We start from the raw sequence: 16,959 nt of genomic DNA on the forward strand, positions 1-16,959 counted from the left end.
TATGAAGTTCGCAAAAGATCCTCACATGAAGATGATGTTATAAAGGGGAAAACTAGCAAACAGACCATATTAAATTCCCAGCAGGAAAAAAAAATGGACTTTGAGCTGTGCATAGCAGTCCCAGAACTTCCTTGCTTATTTATAGGAATAGAAGCCAATGTTTCAGAATGTATACAATGTAAAACAGAAACCCTGAGCTCTAAGAAATCAGAGAGAACGGAAATCTTCATTTCCTCCCTGTCACGAATTGAAAAGTGTTGTTTTATGCATTGAAAATCTTGACGGTGCTGGGAGGTTAACTAAGGAGCTGTCCAAACTATTCAGGAGCCAGTGAAGCAGTGGAAAAAAATCATGTCTTGACAGGTTTAAGTTCTGGAATTATGCCCCATATAATCCCTTGTCAAAAAGGTGCAGATGGTTTATACAGACAGCTGTAGGTGAGAGTGATACAGTACAGTTAATTATAATAATTCCTTACACTTTCCTGGACACTCCACTCAAAGCACTTTACAGGTAATGGGGATCCCCTCCACCAACACTGATGTGTAGCCCCACCTGGATGATGCAACGACAGCCATAGTGCACCAGTGCACTCACCACACCTCTCAGTGGGGAGGAGAACAGAGTGATTAAGCCAGTTCAGAGAGGGGGATTATGAGGAGGCCATGATTGGTAAAGGACAGGGGGAAATTTGGCCAGGACACCGGGGTAACACCCCCTACTCTTTTGAGAAATGCCCTTGGATTTTTAATGACCACAGAGAGTCAGGACCTCGGTTTTATGTCCCATCCGAAGTACGGCACCTTTTTACAGTATAGTGTCCCCGTCACTATACTGGGGCATTAGGACCCACATAGACTACAGGGTGAGCACCCCCTGTTGGTTCCACTAGCATCTTTTCCGGCAGCAACCTTATTTTTTCCCAGGAGGTCTCCAATCCAGGTACTGACCAGGCTCACGGCTGCTGAGCTTCAGTGGGTTGTCAGTTATGGTGAAGTATGATCTGCAGGTAGATGTTATCGTTGACAATGGAAGAAATATTTCTAATGCTTGGAGCCTGTGCATTTGGGTGAGGGACTCACATGGGTAGAAAAACATTGGCTTCTCCATGGGTTTTGTGCCATTTGAGGAGTGAATTCCTTGGGGGTTGCCATGCGGTACCCAGAATGAAGCTTTGAAGTAGGAATCTGTTTATTTTTGTACCTCGGCTGTCTCACCTGAAATCTAGTCTAGCGCATGAAACGTGATCATTTTACAATTGATGGCATATCGTTCTCAATCAAGTTGGGACGTGTTGAGGTGAAGTAAATAAATATCGTTTCACTTTTTCTGCGTGCCTACAGAAGGTCAATCCCCAAATTTCTGTAGTTTGCAAATAGTTTAAAAATCCAATCCATTACGGTAGTCAGATTTAAATATTCTGTTTAAAGACCTGGGTAACTGAGAGATCAAAAGTGTTTTTGTTCATACAGAGACACAGCAGTGTCTCTGAGAGCAGCAACACAGCAGTTTAGAATTGCTAGAGAGATACAATGTGAAATCTTTGTCAGATAGCCCTTGTCAGATGTTAGAGGTAAATTTAATAGGTATTGGTGACTTGTGAAAAGCTATTGAATAAAAAAATCGAATTTAATGCTCAGGCTGGAAAGTAAATTGGAATTTCTCCTTCACTTTCTTGTCCACTATTTCCATAAGTTTGCAGAGGTGTATTTCTTTTTTATGAGGCCTCGGGTGAATATTGATCTTACTTCAGATAAGAATGGATTTCTTTATTCTTTCTTTGAATTACTTGCAGTCTTTTGGTCTGTAGAGCTAACTGGGACAGTTAAGCGTGTTCACAGTCTCACGTTGCTGAAGAGCGAACTGCTCTGACAAGAAAAACACACCTCTAACGAACTGCCGGCTGATGAGTATTTTAAGGTTTTAAGTTTGTAGTAGGATGTGGATTGGAGTTGTTATACAGATAGATTGAATGCAATTATGCCGAGCAAATATTAGAAGGCTATTTTCCAGCTAATTTGCAGCATTCATACTGATGGGGTATTGATCGTTTCCAATTTCTGCCTTGCTTTCGTTTATTCTGAAGCTCAGTATCCTGAAAGTCCCTCATTCCAAGAATTCATTAGGGAGGTTTGGGCAAGTGCGGCTATGGTCTTTAATACAAGGCTCGCTCTGGGTGCTGACAGCACCTCATTCTCTTTGAAACTGTATCATAGAGAAAGGATTGATCCCACACTCGTATGCAGATTTTGCCGCTTAATTTTTATTTTCCCTTTGTTCCGTTCTGCGGAACAACTTGTCGAGCCTGTGATCGTACGTAGAAATGTGTGTTCTGTTCCCAAGACCTGCGGGGTTGAAGCGCGCCTTTAACGCCAGACAGATGGTGCAGTGAGTTCTCCTGTCATCTTTCACTTAGCAACAGGACTGCCTTGATTTCCCTGCTTCCTGCGCTTCCTCTCATTGCTAATTATATCCCCGCAGAATTCTTGGAAATGCATCCCCATTTGCACCACCCCACACTCTGTGTCCCCAAAAACAACACGGAAAAGAACAGAGATGATTTGGTGGCAGGCCTGCAGTGTGCTTCTGACAGTGTTGTTTACACACTGATTGAGCACTGACTGCTGAACCAGGGTTTTACGATGTCTGTGAAGCCGCTCGTCTTTCAGCGACAGCTGAAGGCCCGAACAGCCATTGGGCTCAAATATTAGATCTCGTCTGTCAGCCTCGAGATTTTGTTTTGCAAAGGCAGGAAAATGGCAGTACCCCCAGCAGGACAACTCTGCAGTGTTGCTGATTCATGGAAAGGAGAAGGCGAGAGAGTTTGAAGGAGTTTAGTATGGATTCTAGGTTTGATAAAAAAAAATCTTGAGATACATTATGAGAGTGTTGATTTTCACCCTCTCGTGCACTAGGCTTGACGTGGAAAGTTTCCCTTTGTTTCCAGATGCCAACTGAACACTCTTTGCAGACTCCTGGCTTAAAATGATTCAACTGAATGTATTTTCTCCGATGATACTTTGCCCCTGTGAGTGTGAGTATCAGGGGCTGCCCCTGGGGTACGTCTCAGTCCAGCTTACTCCTCCGGGACAGCTCTTGTTCCACCAGCTGAACTCTTATCACCTAACCCCTAACTCCTGGCAACTGCCATTTTCCTCAGGCGGGTAATAACATTTGTTAAAATTTCCTTCCAAGACGAGAAACGTCAACTACGTGGTGCAAACCGAACGCGCCTTTCGGTCTAGATTTTCATATGGGCGCGCGAAAATAATGGATGACTCCGTCACGAGCACGTGTTTGTTGAAACGAGTCTGTTCTCGTCTGTTTACAAGCTGCCACCACCAGTTTCCTCTCAATTATTTGGCTTTGAAGGGATTTCAGGCGATATTGTCTGCGTCTTGTCAACAAAAGTCACATGACTCAGTTCCTTCTGCAGACTTGTCTCCTAGCAACCGGAATCTCTTACCTCCTCTGAGGAAGAGAAGTATCAACACGGGGGCACAGAGGGGAGAAACACGGTTTCCTTCGTGACCTCGTGTCCTGACTCATCCCCTGACCTGAACCCAGTGCAGTCGTGGTGGCTTGAGCGACACACAAGAGACTGCCTCACCACCACACAGCTGGGAATTTTGCCCTTTTCGTAAGAAACACAGAATTCCTGCAGGCAGCCCACACTCTTGAGACCAGAGCTTAAAAAAAAGTGCCAAAAAATAAACTGGACATACAGTGATGTATGTTTTTAGAGTGAAGATTCGTGTATTTCATTTCCTAGTTGATTAGCTCCCAAGAATTGTTCTAGCTATTTTTCATTTTAAGTGCCTACAGTATATAGCCCTTCTTGTTGTGTTATATATTTGCTTCCTCTGAAAAATGTTTTTCCTCAGTCAGCATTGTTTAGTATGCACAAGAAGACATGGACAGTGGCACAGAGGAGATTAATTCTACAGAAATTTATATCAAGAACTACAGATAGATTTTTCAAACTGTCATTGTCTCGCCAAATGAGGTTAATAATTTCATTGTACTGTATCGGGCCTGTCTAAGATTGTGAAGTCATTTGTTACTTCTCCCAAGCTGTCTGTTAGAGCTCCGGTGCATCATCCAGTTAGTGGAAGCTGGTGGCACCGGCCCTTCGTAGGATGAACATCAACATCTGTATGTGAAGCATTTTCTTGTCCTTTGTGGTGATGTAATGGTATAGAAATGCAAGGAACTGCTGCTGCTGCTGTTGTTGTTTGCAGAAGGGGATTACGGTGTGTTTTGTGGGGGAAAAAAAAATGAAATGTCATTCAGAGACTCCTGAGACAGCTGATAAACTGTAGGCAGATTGCATAGCAGCGCAAGGAGGAGGAAAAGAATTAGCTCCTGTTGTTTAAGCTCAGCATCAGTAGAGATCAGTTAAGTGGGGACTGCTCCTTATCCCATAGGAATTCTGATAGATCCCAGCACAATCCATCAGACAGGCCATCCACAGACCCAGGGGCACCAGATAGTGTACAGCAGTCCTTGTGAACAAGTGTATCGGTTGTGTCAATGCAATGATCATTCAGATGATTTTTATGACCCTTTAGTTCTTTTTTCATGACTAATTAATCTTGCAAATCAAATTAAGTATAATGGCTACACTAAAACCATGTGTTTTTAAAAGCTTAGTTCTAGGTAGCCGCTCCGGATGACACTGAGTTACGATTGTTGATTTTCACTCTAAACTGGGACTCGGTTTGAATAATACTCGAGGATGTTGTTGTATGTACATGTCTATGTGCTTTCATAGGAGGATACTTGTTGGATGTCTTTGCTGTGGCATAAGACGACGACTTTTCTCTGGAATTTCACTTTTGAAAGTTGGAGTCTTTTCGTACATTTACACCGACAGGGTGATGATATTCCCTCCCCATCAGTGACCTTGGTTAGTGCAGTCCCCACCCTCCAAGCTTTTTTTTCCAAAAATATATTCATTCGCCCGCTAACGCTGAATGAGTGAATGGCAAATACCTGCCAGGCAGTGTGTGCTCAGGCTTGCTTAAATACGTCATGTAATATGGCCTTTGCCCCAGCTCACTCTACGACATACAGTGTCCTGGCTGCTCCTTAAGGTTAGTCCAGGTGTTCGTGTTGTGTGCTGCTAATGAAGCTGTGCTCTGGTCTGGGTTTGTATGCCGAATTGTGATGTACAGCATGAAGCACAGGATAATGAGCCTAGAGATTTACGAACCGCTGCCGTCTTGACTGTATGGGCTTGCGGCCTGTGGCTCCTAATTCACTGTCAGTGGCATCAAGGGTCCCTGTTGTGCGTCAAATAAGGAACTAATAATATGTGAAAAGCGTGAGATCACTGCAGTGAGGCGCTTCTGAAAGGACTAATAAATCTTGTGTTCGGACTCACAAAAAAAAGGTTTATTGTCTTACTCCCACGCACATAAAAAGTCATGGTCTATTGTACAAACGCTCTTAAAATTCAGCTACAGTAGGGGTTTCACTTCTGTGTGTTGGCTGAGCGGTTTTTCTGAGCTGCTTCTTGTAATGTCATCTCAAGCTTCCAAAATGCCAGATTGATAGTGCCTGGTAAAAAAAAAAGGCTTGAAGTTAATTGTGAGCAGGTTATTAATAGCAGGGGTTGGAACGCCTTGGGAATAAGAAGACATATCTGTGTGCTGGTTGGAGCTGCAGCCTGCGATCTTGCATTCTGTCCCTTGGGGGGGGATAAGAAAGGGAAAATCATTGAATAGCGATTCAGGGTGGCTGGAGCATGTTGGCCCTTTCTCTGCTGCAAATGAAAAAGGAGAGAACAGACCAGTAATGAGCTTTTGAAGAGCACGTTCAGCGACAGGCTGATCCTACCCCAGTGGGACAGGGAGTGTTGCAGAAGATCGTTCTTGCCTCCTGCCTTAAGACTTTACAACCCCACCTCGGTGTGTCTGGGCAGGGGCAGCACTGACCCGCTGTGACACCATACCTGTACACCTGAAACCTGCTGCTCAGTTTGACTGGTGATCTGTCTTCGTCTTTATAGAAGTATTTATAGAAGTGCAATACGTGGAAGTGGAATGGGCAGTTTATTTATTATTCACAACTGTGCGATAGTTGCAGTAGTTACCTAGGGAGTGTGCAATATCTATACTGTGTATTATATCTTCCTTGTGTTCTGTACATTCATACTTTGTTTGTAATTCTTTGTTCCATTTAAAAAATATATTGTTTTACTGTAATACTACATTTATACTGTACTGTGTTGATTGTGCCTGACTGCTGGAGCACTTGAATTTTCCCTCTTGGGATTAATGAAGTACCTACCTACTTTCACAGTCACTCAATGATTACATTTAACACAGAACAGGTGCCTTACATTTCCATAAGGTGCTGTGTTAATTTCAATGTGCAGTGTACAGTATTCCACAGTCTCTCCTTAAATATGAAATAGAACTTTATATTTATCTGTAGTGCACGAATGAAAACCATGATCTAGTGCAGCACTTTAAGGAGGTCCTCGATAGAAGAGGTTGTAAATAAAACACTGTTTTGTGCGTCACATTTCCCCTCCTCACTGTGTGCATAATGCATCAATCTGGGAAAGTGCACCAGGCCATTAAAAGCTGTCTTGCCCTTGGTAAGTGAATTCAGAAACTTTCTAGACCATTTCCTTGCAATGCTATTACAGGAGACTGATACATTAATATACAGACAGCATTGACTTCTCCTGGTGATTTAGCTTTGTTTTCCAGCGTGCCCTTTCTGTCTTTAATGCCGAGCTGGTTTCAAGAATAATGTTAAGTGGAGAAATAACGGCCCGCATTTGCAGCCCTGGCTAATTGAGGGATTTTAAGCTTCTTTGTGTAACTTTCATCACCCTCTGTATGCTATAAGGTGCTTTCTGGAGGAAGAAAACTGTAGGTTTTAAAAAGGAACTAAAAAACCAGTGACTCTGAGCTTGACGTATGCTTGGCAGCGTCTACAACTTTTAAAGAAACAACAAGAGAGGGACACTTGTAAAGTGTAGCATCCTGTCTAAATTCCACTCTGGCCTTTCTCAAATTCCCCCTTTATACAGCTGGTGAAGCAGTTTCTCATTTTTCTACCTGTATGCTGGTAGAGGCCGAACTTCAGGTGTAGATGGAGTGGGCCCTATATAAACGCAAGTATTTATTATTAAAAGTTTGCCATAGTTTTGTCAGCTCTTTGGTTAAAGAGAAACATTATTTTGTTGGTACTGTATTAAAGTATGAAAAGCTGTGCACATACCAGACCTGGAAGGTCAAGTGCTTTGGAAGTTTTAAGATTTTCTCTGCTGTTCGCCTTCCAGTCACACATGTGCTACTGTGAAACAAGTCGTTTAATTCCACGCGGAAATAGAACTCACTGTTTCGGCTCTTGGGCCTGCTTCAGGTGTCGACAGAAGAAGTGTTCTTCATTCTTTGCCACACCTGCGTGAAATTAGCTTGTACTAGCTCTTTTGCAGCCTGCATGCTGATGCAGCTCCCTGCTCACACCTCTTCTGTACCAGTTACTCTCCTTTTGAACTCTTAACTCGTTTGCTCATGGTCTTCTTTACCACTACAAAATCCTTTCCTTCAAAGGGAGGAGAGATCATGATCGTAAAATCAGCACAGCATTTCAAATTAAATCCATTTCACCCGGTCTGGCCCACATAGAATTAATGCGCTCAGATCTCAAGGCTCAAGGCTCAAGGCAGGTACTGTACTCCCTAGTTAGCCAGCTGGATATTAATGCTAAAAGGAATGATCTTTAAAAATTCAGCCTAAAGTCTTTCCCACAGGCCAGTTTCACACAGAAATCCTACAACTATGACTAAGGATTTTGACTTTCATTCTGGTGGCATTTTAGTGTTACGATCTGAATTTAAAAAAATAAAAGTAGACCATAGTCAGACGTGATTTATATGACAGAAAATGATACATAACCTCTGACTGTGATAATCAGACAATTATAACCCAGACAATGAAATCATTGAAGCAACCAAGATTATTCTATAAAAGCATCAGACACTTGTATTACCCATTTAACTATGTATATGTTAATGTATGATTAATATATTACTCACTTAAAATGTTAATCGTAGGTGTCCTGCAATTGAAAATAAGAGCAGTAATAGGCAGGCTGTGAACAGCAGTCCTCCACAGTCCAGCTCTAAGTGGCCACTGATCTCTGTCAGAAGACTTCCCAGCAGAAGCACGTTCATTTCTTTAAGTATTTTGTACGCATGCGTTCACAGAATGGGCTCCGATGCCCCATCTTCTTGGCTTTGGAAAGTTTGCTTTCGGGACTCGGGGGGGGTGTGAGGGCTTCTGCTGATTCCCCGTACTGCTTTCATAAGAGCTGATTAATTAACCCAAATTACATTAGCAAAATGTTTCTCGATCTAATGGTGCTGTAAACTTCTCCCAGGGGCAGGGAAAGTCGAACAGCCTTGAAGCCAAATTGAAATTCATGAGGTTGTTCTGGGGACGATTTGACGAGGCAAGTGTCACTCTAAAAAAAGATTCGTAAGCCTAGATTGGAAGAAAATGTATAGTCAGATAACATGAACTCACTATTCAGTGTGTTTACGGGGTACTTGACGTTTGGCAAACACTTTTATTACCGATTTCTAATTTGTGATTTATAATTTTTTTTCAATAACTTCAGAAAGGACTAACAGTGTTCTTCTGTTTACTGCTTGTGATGATCCTGATTCTGATGTGCCGGAGGTAATACATGTGTATTTGTACTGGAGTGCAGTTCAGTATTGCTTGCCAAGATCCTGAATTGGAAAGCAGTGATCAGAGAATAGATGAGGGGGTGCCAGGAATGGATGGATATACAGCAATGCGATATTTATCTTTGTAAAGTTGTTTAATTTGATTGCCATCAGAATGCAATTGTACTTAACGATTTTAATAGCTTATAAAGGAACATGCTCATTGCCCTGTATAAAGGATCCATAACTCTTTCACAGAGATTCCCTAGCCTGTCTGTGAAGAAGTAATGATTACAATCTGAATTGGTGTCTGTAACCACTGATTGATCACTCTGTAATTCTCTCCACACTGGTCCCAGAGGAAACAGGTTATTTACAGTAACATTCGAAAAAGCAGAACCTCCTGATCTATGTTCTGTTTTATACAATTTTCTCCTCATCTGCATTCCCAGGATCCATTTTCATTTGATGTTTGAGAACAGAACCACAGAGGAAAAGCAGTTTTCAAACAGGCGCTGTCTCGGGACTGAGTGAATCTCGGTGAATCTCTGATGCATACAGGAGTGACTTCCTGCTCCAGACTGACAAGTGAAAGATTAAACTGTTAAAAAAGGACCAGGCTTCAGATTAGAGTCTGTCAGAGGACCTAAGGAAGCACAAGGTCTTCTAGGCTACCTTGCCATTCAGTTAATGTAACACCAGATTAATTGTCTTAATAGAACACAAAAAGACTGATTTAATATGGTATGTTAAAGCATAAACATTTTCAACATGTGTATCTGTTTACACAGTATGCAATGAAAGGAGTAAGAATAGATCTTACCAGCAAGGGTTTGGGTGATTAATGTATTCATTTTTTCAAGCTGAGTACTTAATTGCTAATTTATGTGGGGATGAATTCAGCTGGAATTGAATGATTATGTGAAACATGGATTTGACGTGGAATCACATTTGCTTTGTGCGACTGCTTCCTCTGTAAACGTGAGAGGGCAACAGCTTCATTTGAGCTTCTGCAACCAAGCTGGTCGGCACAGGAGAGACCTGTCAATGTCCTGCTCACGTCCAGCACGTGGGGGCATGTGGACCAAGGGGACCGAGCTGTATGAACGGGCCGAATCTTTTTGGGATATTTCCCAAAAGGGTCTTGTCATCTGGCGCAGTGGTTAGCATTGCTGACTCGCAGTGCTGGGGTCCCAGGGTTCGATTCCAGACCTGGGGGTTCTGTCTGTGTGTAGTTTGCATGTTCTCCTCATGTTCGTGTAGGTTTCGTCCCGGTGCTTTGATTTCCTCCCACAGTCCAAAAACGTAATTGGTGGATTGGCAGAAAAGGTGTTTTTGCTTGGAACGTGTTTTGAATCCGGCAGTCGGACTGTCTCCAGTCCTCAGGGTTCCCCGGGCAGCACTGTACTGTGGGGTGAGCGCTGCAGACGGTCAGGCCAGGGGCATCCTGGGGTTGTCGCTCAAGAGTGAGTCCCGCAGGGTGTGGGGGAGCTCGGCAGGGTCACCGGGAGAGGCATCGCCAGCTCCCCCTGTGGAGGTTTTGCCTCTTTATCGTGTTTAAAAAGCAATGGGTAATAATGCATACATTCCCTTTACCTAAAGAAATGTACTGTTACAGTAAAGTAATCCGTGTGGCAGGTAAGCTAAGCATTGCTTTAGAGGGAGGTGAGGTACGAAAGCACAGGAGAGCTGGCTGGTAGTTCTTTAGATGTGCAGAGTTTGCATTGACAAGGTAAGCACACCCCAACCTGCGTAATTCACAGCAGGAATCCAGTGTGCCTTAAAGCTTGCCTTGGTTTTTATTGGTACTGTGAGTGTTCAGTAGCAGAATTGCAGTGCAAGTATTTTTGTCCAGAATCTTGAATTTAATCAATGCATACCATTATTAAATGCATATTAAACACTATGAGGTCAGCTTAGGAGAGCGATCTATAAGAGTGAAGAACAGTTTAACAAACTATTACACTAGATAAATTAGGGCCTAATATTGATTAAGGTGCAATGCACCAAAATGTATTACTGCAACGTTAATTATTCTAGAAGCCAGACAGTCTTTACAATAGAGTTTATTTTAGAAAATATTTGTATAATTTCAACTTGTACCTGCTTCGGAGGTGTTTTTTCTAACCAGGTTGATCACAACATACAGTTTGTGAGATCAGATTTTTTTGAATGAGAGATCAGTTTAGATTTGTGTGCCCAAGCCTATCAATGGGGAGTTTCAACAAAACTGGGCCGCTAGAAGCTTGAATTTCAGCTGTCATTCATTGCAACAGCAGGCCAGCTGAACTAACCCAGGTGGTGTCCCCGCACAAGGAAAATTACTTTCTATTGGTAAACATTGCCCCTGGGTGTCACTGAATTTGACTAAAACGATCTTTTCCTGGTTCGTGATTCAGACCATTCCTGTAGTGAGGTTAGAGGCTCTGCCTGCGCGCTTGTTGGGGATGTTTTTACTGTACAGCACAGGGAAAATGATTTAAACTTTAGCTTGCTCCTTAATTTACTAGTTCTTGAGCACATGGCTTTCTTTTTTGAAGCTGCCTGCATCATCCGTTCTCTGTTGTCATCTAATGGTAAGACTGAAAAGTATTTTTTTTTCCCTGTTGTTTTTTTTTAAGGTTGTTTCTGGCCTCTTTCTAAGTCTTTCTTTTCTTCCAGTCACTCTTGGTTACTGCCACCATTTTGATGATTTTGATTTCTCCACAGCCAGTGTTTTAATACTCTCTAGGATCAAAACAATGAACACATTGTACAAATAATTAGCTTCGTGTGGCAGCAATGTACAAATTTGGACCTACTGTAACGTACACAGCAGTTGGGAAGCACTTTCCTCAGGTATACGGGTCCCCTGGACTGGGATAACCTGAACTACAACATTCCAGTCCGGGGTTCACCCGGAGAAATGGCGGATTTGGGAATCACCACGACTGTGTGTGCTGGCTTAGACTTGAATTTGTATTTGCTCTTGATGCTTATGAAATACTCCAGATTTTCAGAGCCTAATTTTATGTATGGTGCAGAAGCAGAAATGTGAAAATTAGATGAAACATGATTTTATTTCATTGTTAGAGCAAATGCTGGCCTTTGTATTTAAAGTTTCCTTCTGATGTAGTGGATACGCATGGTTTAGTTTTTGTGAAATACTTGCACGGAAAAAAAATCCAAGAATCCAGGGTGCAAGGACTTTTTTAAAACTTTCTTTTGACTGACTAAGCATTAGGAAAATTAGGTGGTACTCCTTATATTTTTCTGGTTTGTTTCCGTCGCTGTTTTTTTTCCCAGGCACCTCTTGTTAGAAGCACCGGGTTTGACTTTGCTCATTTAGCTTGGCACGTTTATTTTCTTCACATTACTTCAGTTTGGTAATGATGATGAATAGTACATTTTCCTTTCTATACTGTGCCTGTACAGTATTTTGCAGTTTTCAGGAGAATGCATTAGCTTGCCTGGCCAAATGCTTTTATTTAGGGTGCTCTTCCTTAATGCTGAGTTTAAGGTACTGTGTTGTGCATGGCAGGACATATAGAATTAGACCAGACTACTGCTGAAGTAGTACATCATCCCTTTGTGGTTGGACGGCAGTTATAGTGATATCTGTCTTATTATTTTTGGCATATAAGGCTTGTACTTACATGTAAGTTACTTCAGCCCATCAGTAAGTTGACTTTTAGACCAACTTTGTAGGCTTCAGTTTCTGAAATCCTTTTCTCCATAGACACTGTGCCCGAGGCTGCTGCTGTTATTGCTGAGCTGTAATGTTTTGCATAAAACGTTGCATATGGATACTTAGTAGATGTTATATGTTACAGGAACAAGTTCCGTTTCATTTTCTTCCAAGTTTCCTGGTAATTGAGAACAAATTGAATTACTTAAGTACTGTGACCTGGAGACTCATGTGTTCAGTAGGACACTTTCTGGAGCTGGTTTTAGGGAAGTTACACAGGTTCTCAGTGTCTCAGTCTCAGTGACTGAATTTGAACCAGTAACCTTTAGATCTAAAAACCATGTTTTGCACAGATTTTGTATTGATGTGCTATATACATTATATATAGTTCTGGTATGTTATTTGTGAAGATTTCACTGTGACACTTTTGCTTGCCGCACACTAGAAAGAAAGGTCTGTGTTATTCTTCACAGACAAGTAAGAAAGCAAATGGAATATACGTAGTACTAATATGAATTCAGACTAGAGCGGCATGTTTCTGATTTGGGATTTGCATGTTTGATTTGTATGTTCTCCATACAAAATGTTGTTGTTTTTTTCCTATTTTTCAGTGTGCGTACTTGACCTTTCCTGAATTCCTTGCACACAGATGCAGCTCCTTATTCAGACTTCTCATATTGGGTTGATTCATCTTCAGGCTTGCTGGTGCCAGTTTAGGCATGGTGTAGGTGTAGTGAATTTGGTGTAGGTGTAGGTGCAGAGTTCGCTCTCTGAAGCTGCAGTGAGGTCTTTTGATTAGGATGACCGTGGGAGAAAGGTGTTGAGCTTGGTGTGCATGGGCTTCTCCTACATGTGGGTGCTATTAATGGTCACTTTCAGTGTGCTTCAGGCACATAGTGAAAGAAACCACAATGACTTGAATTTACTTTGCTTGAGAGAGTGTGAATTTATGTCTGTCTGGTTACATACTGTAGGTACATTCGAAATCTGTTGATGGCCTGTTATAATCTCTTCCCTTAAGTGTATTGTTCTGTGGTTTCACATTGTCTCTCTTCATTTCTTATTTCAGGAGGCTTTCCTGGACTCATTCTCATTATATTTTGAGGTTCTTTTGTTCGGAATTAATATAAGCAATTCCTCAGTTCAGTTTTTGTATTATTTGTGTGTTACAATGTTTACGTTTAGGCAGCAGTTATACGTTATTTAATATTACCACATGTGTCGGAATAGCAGTTTTAAAGTTGTGCCCTTTATTGTGCGGTTCACAAAAGGAAGGAAGTTACCAGCAGTCCTGTTGTGTGTATTTGCGTATTTTGTGTTGTACAAACCGGTACGTCTCAGGATCACTGTACTGGGGAGGGCTTCATTTTCAGCGACCTCATTTCTTGTAAAGAAGTGCTGTGAATTCGATAGGCGGATTTCCGAAAACACCACTGCTGCCTCCGAGAACGCGAAAGGCAGCCAGCCTGTGGCCTCGGGACAGGAAGGTTGTGAATGGGGGCGAAACACAGGGGTCCTCTCGCTCCCTGTGTAGACGTGGTGGTGGTGGTGGAGCAGGCAGTGGATGTTCATGGGACTGGAGCCCATGGACACGCTGCTCAGTCTGCAGGGGCCTGGCTAAAAAACAGTCAAGGGGTGAACAGCCAAGAACATGCCTCAACCGGCCTACTTGATTCTAATGTGTGCCTAACTGTATTGAAAGAGGATGGAGTAATTGCATAGGTGTGTGGAGCGACAGAGCTGTCCCATTAAGCTGAGACTTTATTTTTTTCGGGTCACTTTATGTATTTAGAATGCAGTCTGGTGTGCCTTTCAAAGATCGCCGCCACCATCTTGCTGAACCGTTCAAATTCACGTTTATTCTTCTGGCTGGTTTTATGTTTGTTGGTGACGTGGGAGGCCAGACATAGGCCGACAGTGTGCTCGCATGCCCCTGGTTTGTGGGTGCGGTGTATTACGTCTCTGATGCACGGCGAGTTGTTCTTGAGCGTGCAGGTCTGCGAGGTTACATTAAGCATTTGTTAGCTATGCATGCAGCCCTGCGATTAATGGTATTGTTTCGAGCTGCATATGTTCTCAAGACTGTATAGTTGCAACCTGCCAGCACCAGTGCGATTGGCAGTACGAGACAGAGGGGGGTAGTATCTGTGGCTGTTCTTGCTATTGCAGGGTGATCTGCTCAGATAAGGGGTGGAGCAGCAGCATTCTGTCTGTTTGTAGAAAAGGTACATTCTCCATCACTCTTGCTTGTATTTAAACTCTGTCTTGTGTGGGGACCAATCCTTGTCTTCTTTCAGCAAGCTTCCCTTTGGAGGACTGGCTGTGTTATGAGAATAGTTGTACATTTCCCAGGTGGTTTTAGTCATTTCCCAAGTGGCAGTAGGGTTTATTAGTTTTTTAGTGTATAAGAGTAGCATTTTGTGTGTCGTGTCCTTGACGTAGTCTCAGTGAATATTGTTGAATTGTTTATTTCTCATGACCACACTCGGTATTCCCTAACCTCTAGGGTAGTTTTATTATTTCATCGTAGCCATGCAGGGTGTTTTTTCAAAGTCCATTACCATTGTTATTTAAAAGTTTCCATTTTTTAGAACTCCTATACAAATGGAGGTATAAATGGAGAGTGTGCCTTTGCGGCATTAAAGGTGGGAAATGGATCAATGAAACCAGCTGCAGCAAAGCCTTCAAACTGCCTGTGTGCCTCACCGGCGTTGCACATAAAAGTATTGAAATCAGTAGGTTCTCTGCCTGAGTGTCCCAGCAGAGAATGAGTGGCGCTGGATTGATTGAACTGAAGGAGCTGCAGCAGCAGCAACACTGCAAAGACGTGGTTCATTCCAAACCGAGAAATAAAGACTAAAGAAAAACACACTTGAAAAACATTTTACTTTATAAGAAGAGTTAACCTCCGCTTGTTCCATAAGTGTAGCGTTAAAAAACAACAACATCTACACAAAATAGATTTTTCAAAACAAGGAAAATACTTTTTAAATTTTTAAGTGAGTACATGCATACTCACTGTTTTGGTTTTATTTTAACTACCGAAACCCTTTCATTGTTGCCTTTGTTATTTTCTGATTCAGTTTAGCTCATGTGATTATTTCAGAGTGAGATGTGTTATCTAGGCAGTGTGAAACTCCGAATACAGCCTCGTCACCCTTAAGAGTACCTGGGCCTTCCAGTTCGAGAGAGAGACAGACCCGCAGCAGAGAATCTGGTCTGCTTGTTCATCTTGAGGCCCTGGATGGCTTTAGTTTTCTGTTGTTTAACTGTTTCACAACACGTTAACTTTCCTGGCTTTTTACTCTAATCCCTTCATCCCTTCATCCAGGCTGTATATCAGAAATGTTCCTGTGTTGCTTTGTAGTTTTTCTTCATCAAAGTCATACACTTGATCTCAAAATAAAAGCTTAGAGCTGTAGATAGCTTTTAGAACTTTGCATCTGCTGCCTGATACTGTCCATTGGCACATTTATTAATACAACTATTAATATTAATACTATAAAGTTAATACTTTAATTAGAAAAACATGTAGTTCTAATGATGCCTATGCTTCTCTTCTGCTTCTCTGAAACTGAAGATAATTAGTTTTCTAAAGGCGTAGCCCAGTTAAGTCCAGAAATAATGGGCAGAGCTTAAATGTGATGGATTAAATATTGAAGCACTGGTTTGTCGGAGGGTGTAAAAAAGGCAGAGTGCAGGGCAGAACCTTCTTTCTCCAGCACCGACAGAGATCACGGCGAGTCTCATATAAAAGACAAGTCGCAGCAGGAGTGAAAATCCGTGCACTGAGCATACAATATATCCGTTCTCATTACTGGTTGTCATCTGGGAAGACTGACAGCTTTGCTACCTGCCTGACCTGCATACTCTGTGCACAGCAGCATAGGTAACGACACTTTATCTGCTAAGTGACGGCAGCCTGTGGTGAAGAACAGTAAAATTCTCCCTCTGTAGTATCCCTTAATAAGCTCCCTGATCTTCCCTGTGACAGCAGAGTGGCAGGCAATAACATTCAGTGCACTGTAGCTGTACTGTACCTCTTCTCTTGATTTTTATCATGGATATTAAATTACTGGTATTCGAATTCTGTTCAAAGAGAGAGACGGTATATTTGAAGGTCATTCTAGATCAACAGATTCAAGGCTTGTTTTGTAGGGCGAATACTTGAAAGCTGGAAGACGGCAGTGCTTTATGTTGCTTTGACAAGAGAGACCTTGACATCTGTGGTTCAAAGTGCACGTTGCTTTGCAGTAACATGTTGTTTCCCCTCTGTCTTCGCAATACATTTACTTACTGAACAGATCTGCAAAGAAAGTGTTGGAGTTCTCAGGAAGACTTTTTTTTCTGCTCCTGTTATAAACAGGATACAATATACAATACATTGCAGGTAGCCTGAACCGCAGTTTTAGAGGGTGTTGCCAAACTATAACTCTCGTGATTTCTGAAAACTGCCCTTACCTGTGCAGTAGTTCCCACATGTTTGCTAGAAGTCTGTAAGTACCTGTAATTCTTCTTTTCATTTGCATCTTTGAAAACCTATACTGTACATCCACCATGTCATTGAATCTCCTCCAGGAACAAGCAGCGCAGAGAT

At 42.2% G+C, this 16,959-nt stretch overlaps 1 protein-coding gene across 4 annotated transcripts in view; it reads left to right on the plus strand.

Moving 5' to 3' along the window:
- The window catches only part of abr (ABR activator of RhoGEF and GTPase), a 156,416-nt gene that overhangs the window by 36,408 nt on the left and 103,049 nt on the right, over positions 1 to 16,959 (plus strand). The window contains exon 1 of one of the 4 annotated variants that reach the window (XM_088616398.1): positions 11,130 to 11,271. The exons of the other annotated variants lie outside the window; for them this stretch is intronic. Within the exon in view, the coding sequence (XP_088472524.1) occupies positions 11,217 to 11,271 (55 nt within the window). The 5' untranslated portion in view covers positions 11,130 to 11,216. Of the gene's footprint in view, positions 1 to 11,129; positions 11,272 to 16,959 lie in introns of those variants that run through there. 4 annotated transcript variants of the gene reach the window in all.

Source organism: Lepisosteus platostomus, chromosome 22, assembly GCF_059453375.1.
Source record: "Lepisosteus platostomus isolate fLepPlt1 chromosome 22, fLepPlt1.hap1, whole genome shotgun sequence".
In the NCBI taxonomy this organism is placed as follows: domain Eukaryota; kingdom Metazoa; phylum Chordata; class Actinopteri; order Semionotiformes; family Lepisosteidae; genus Lepisosteus; species Lepisosteus platostomus.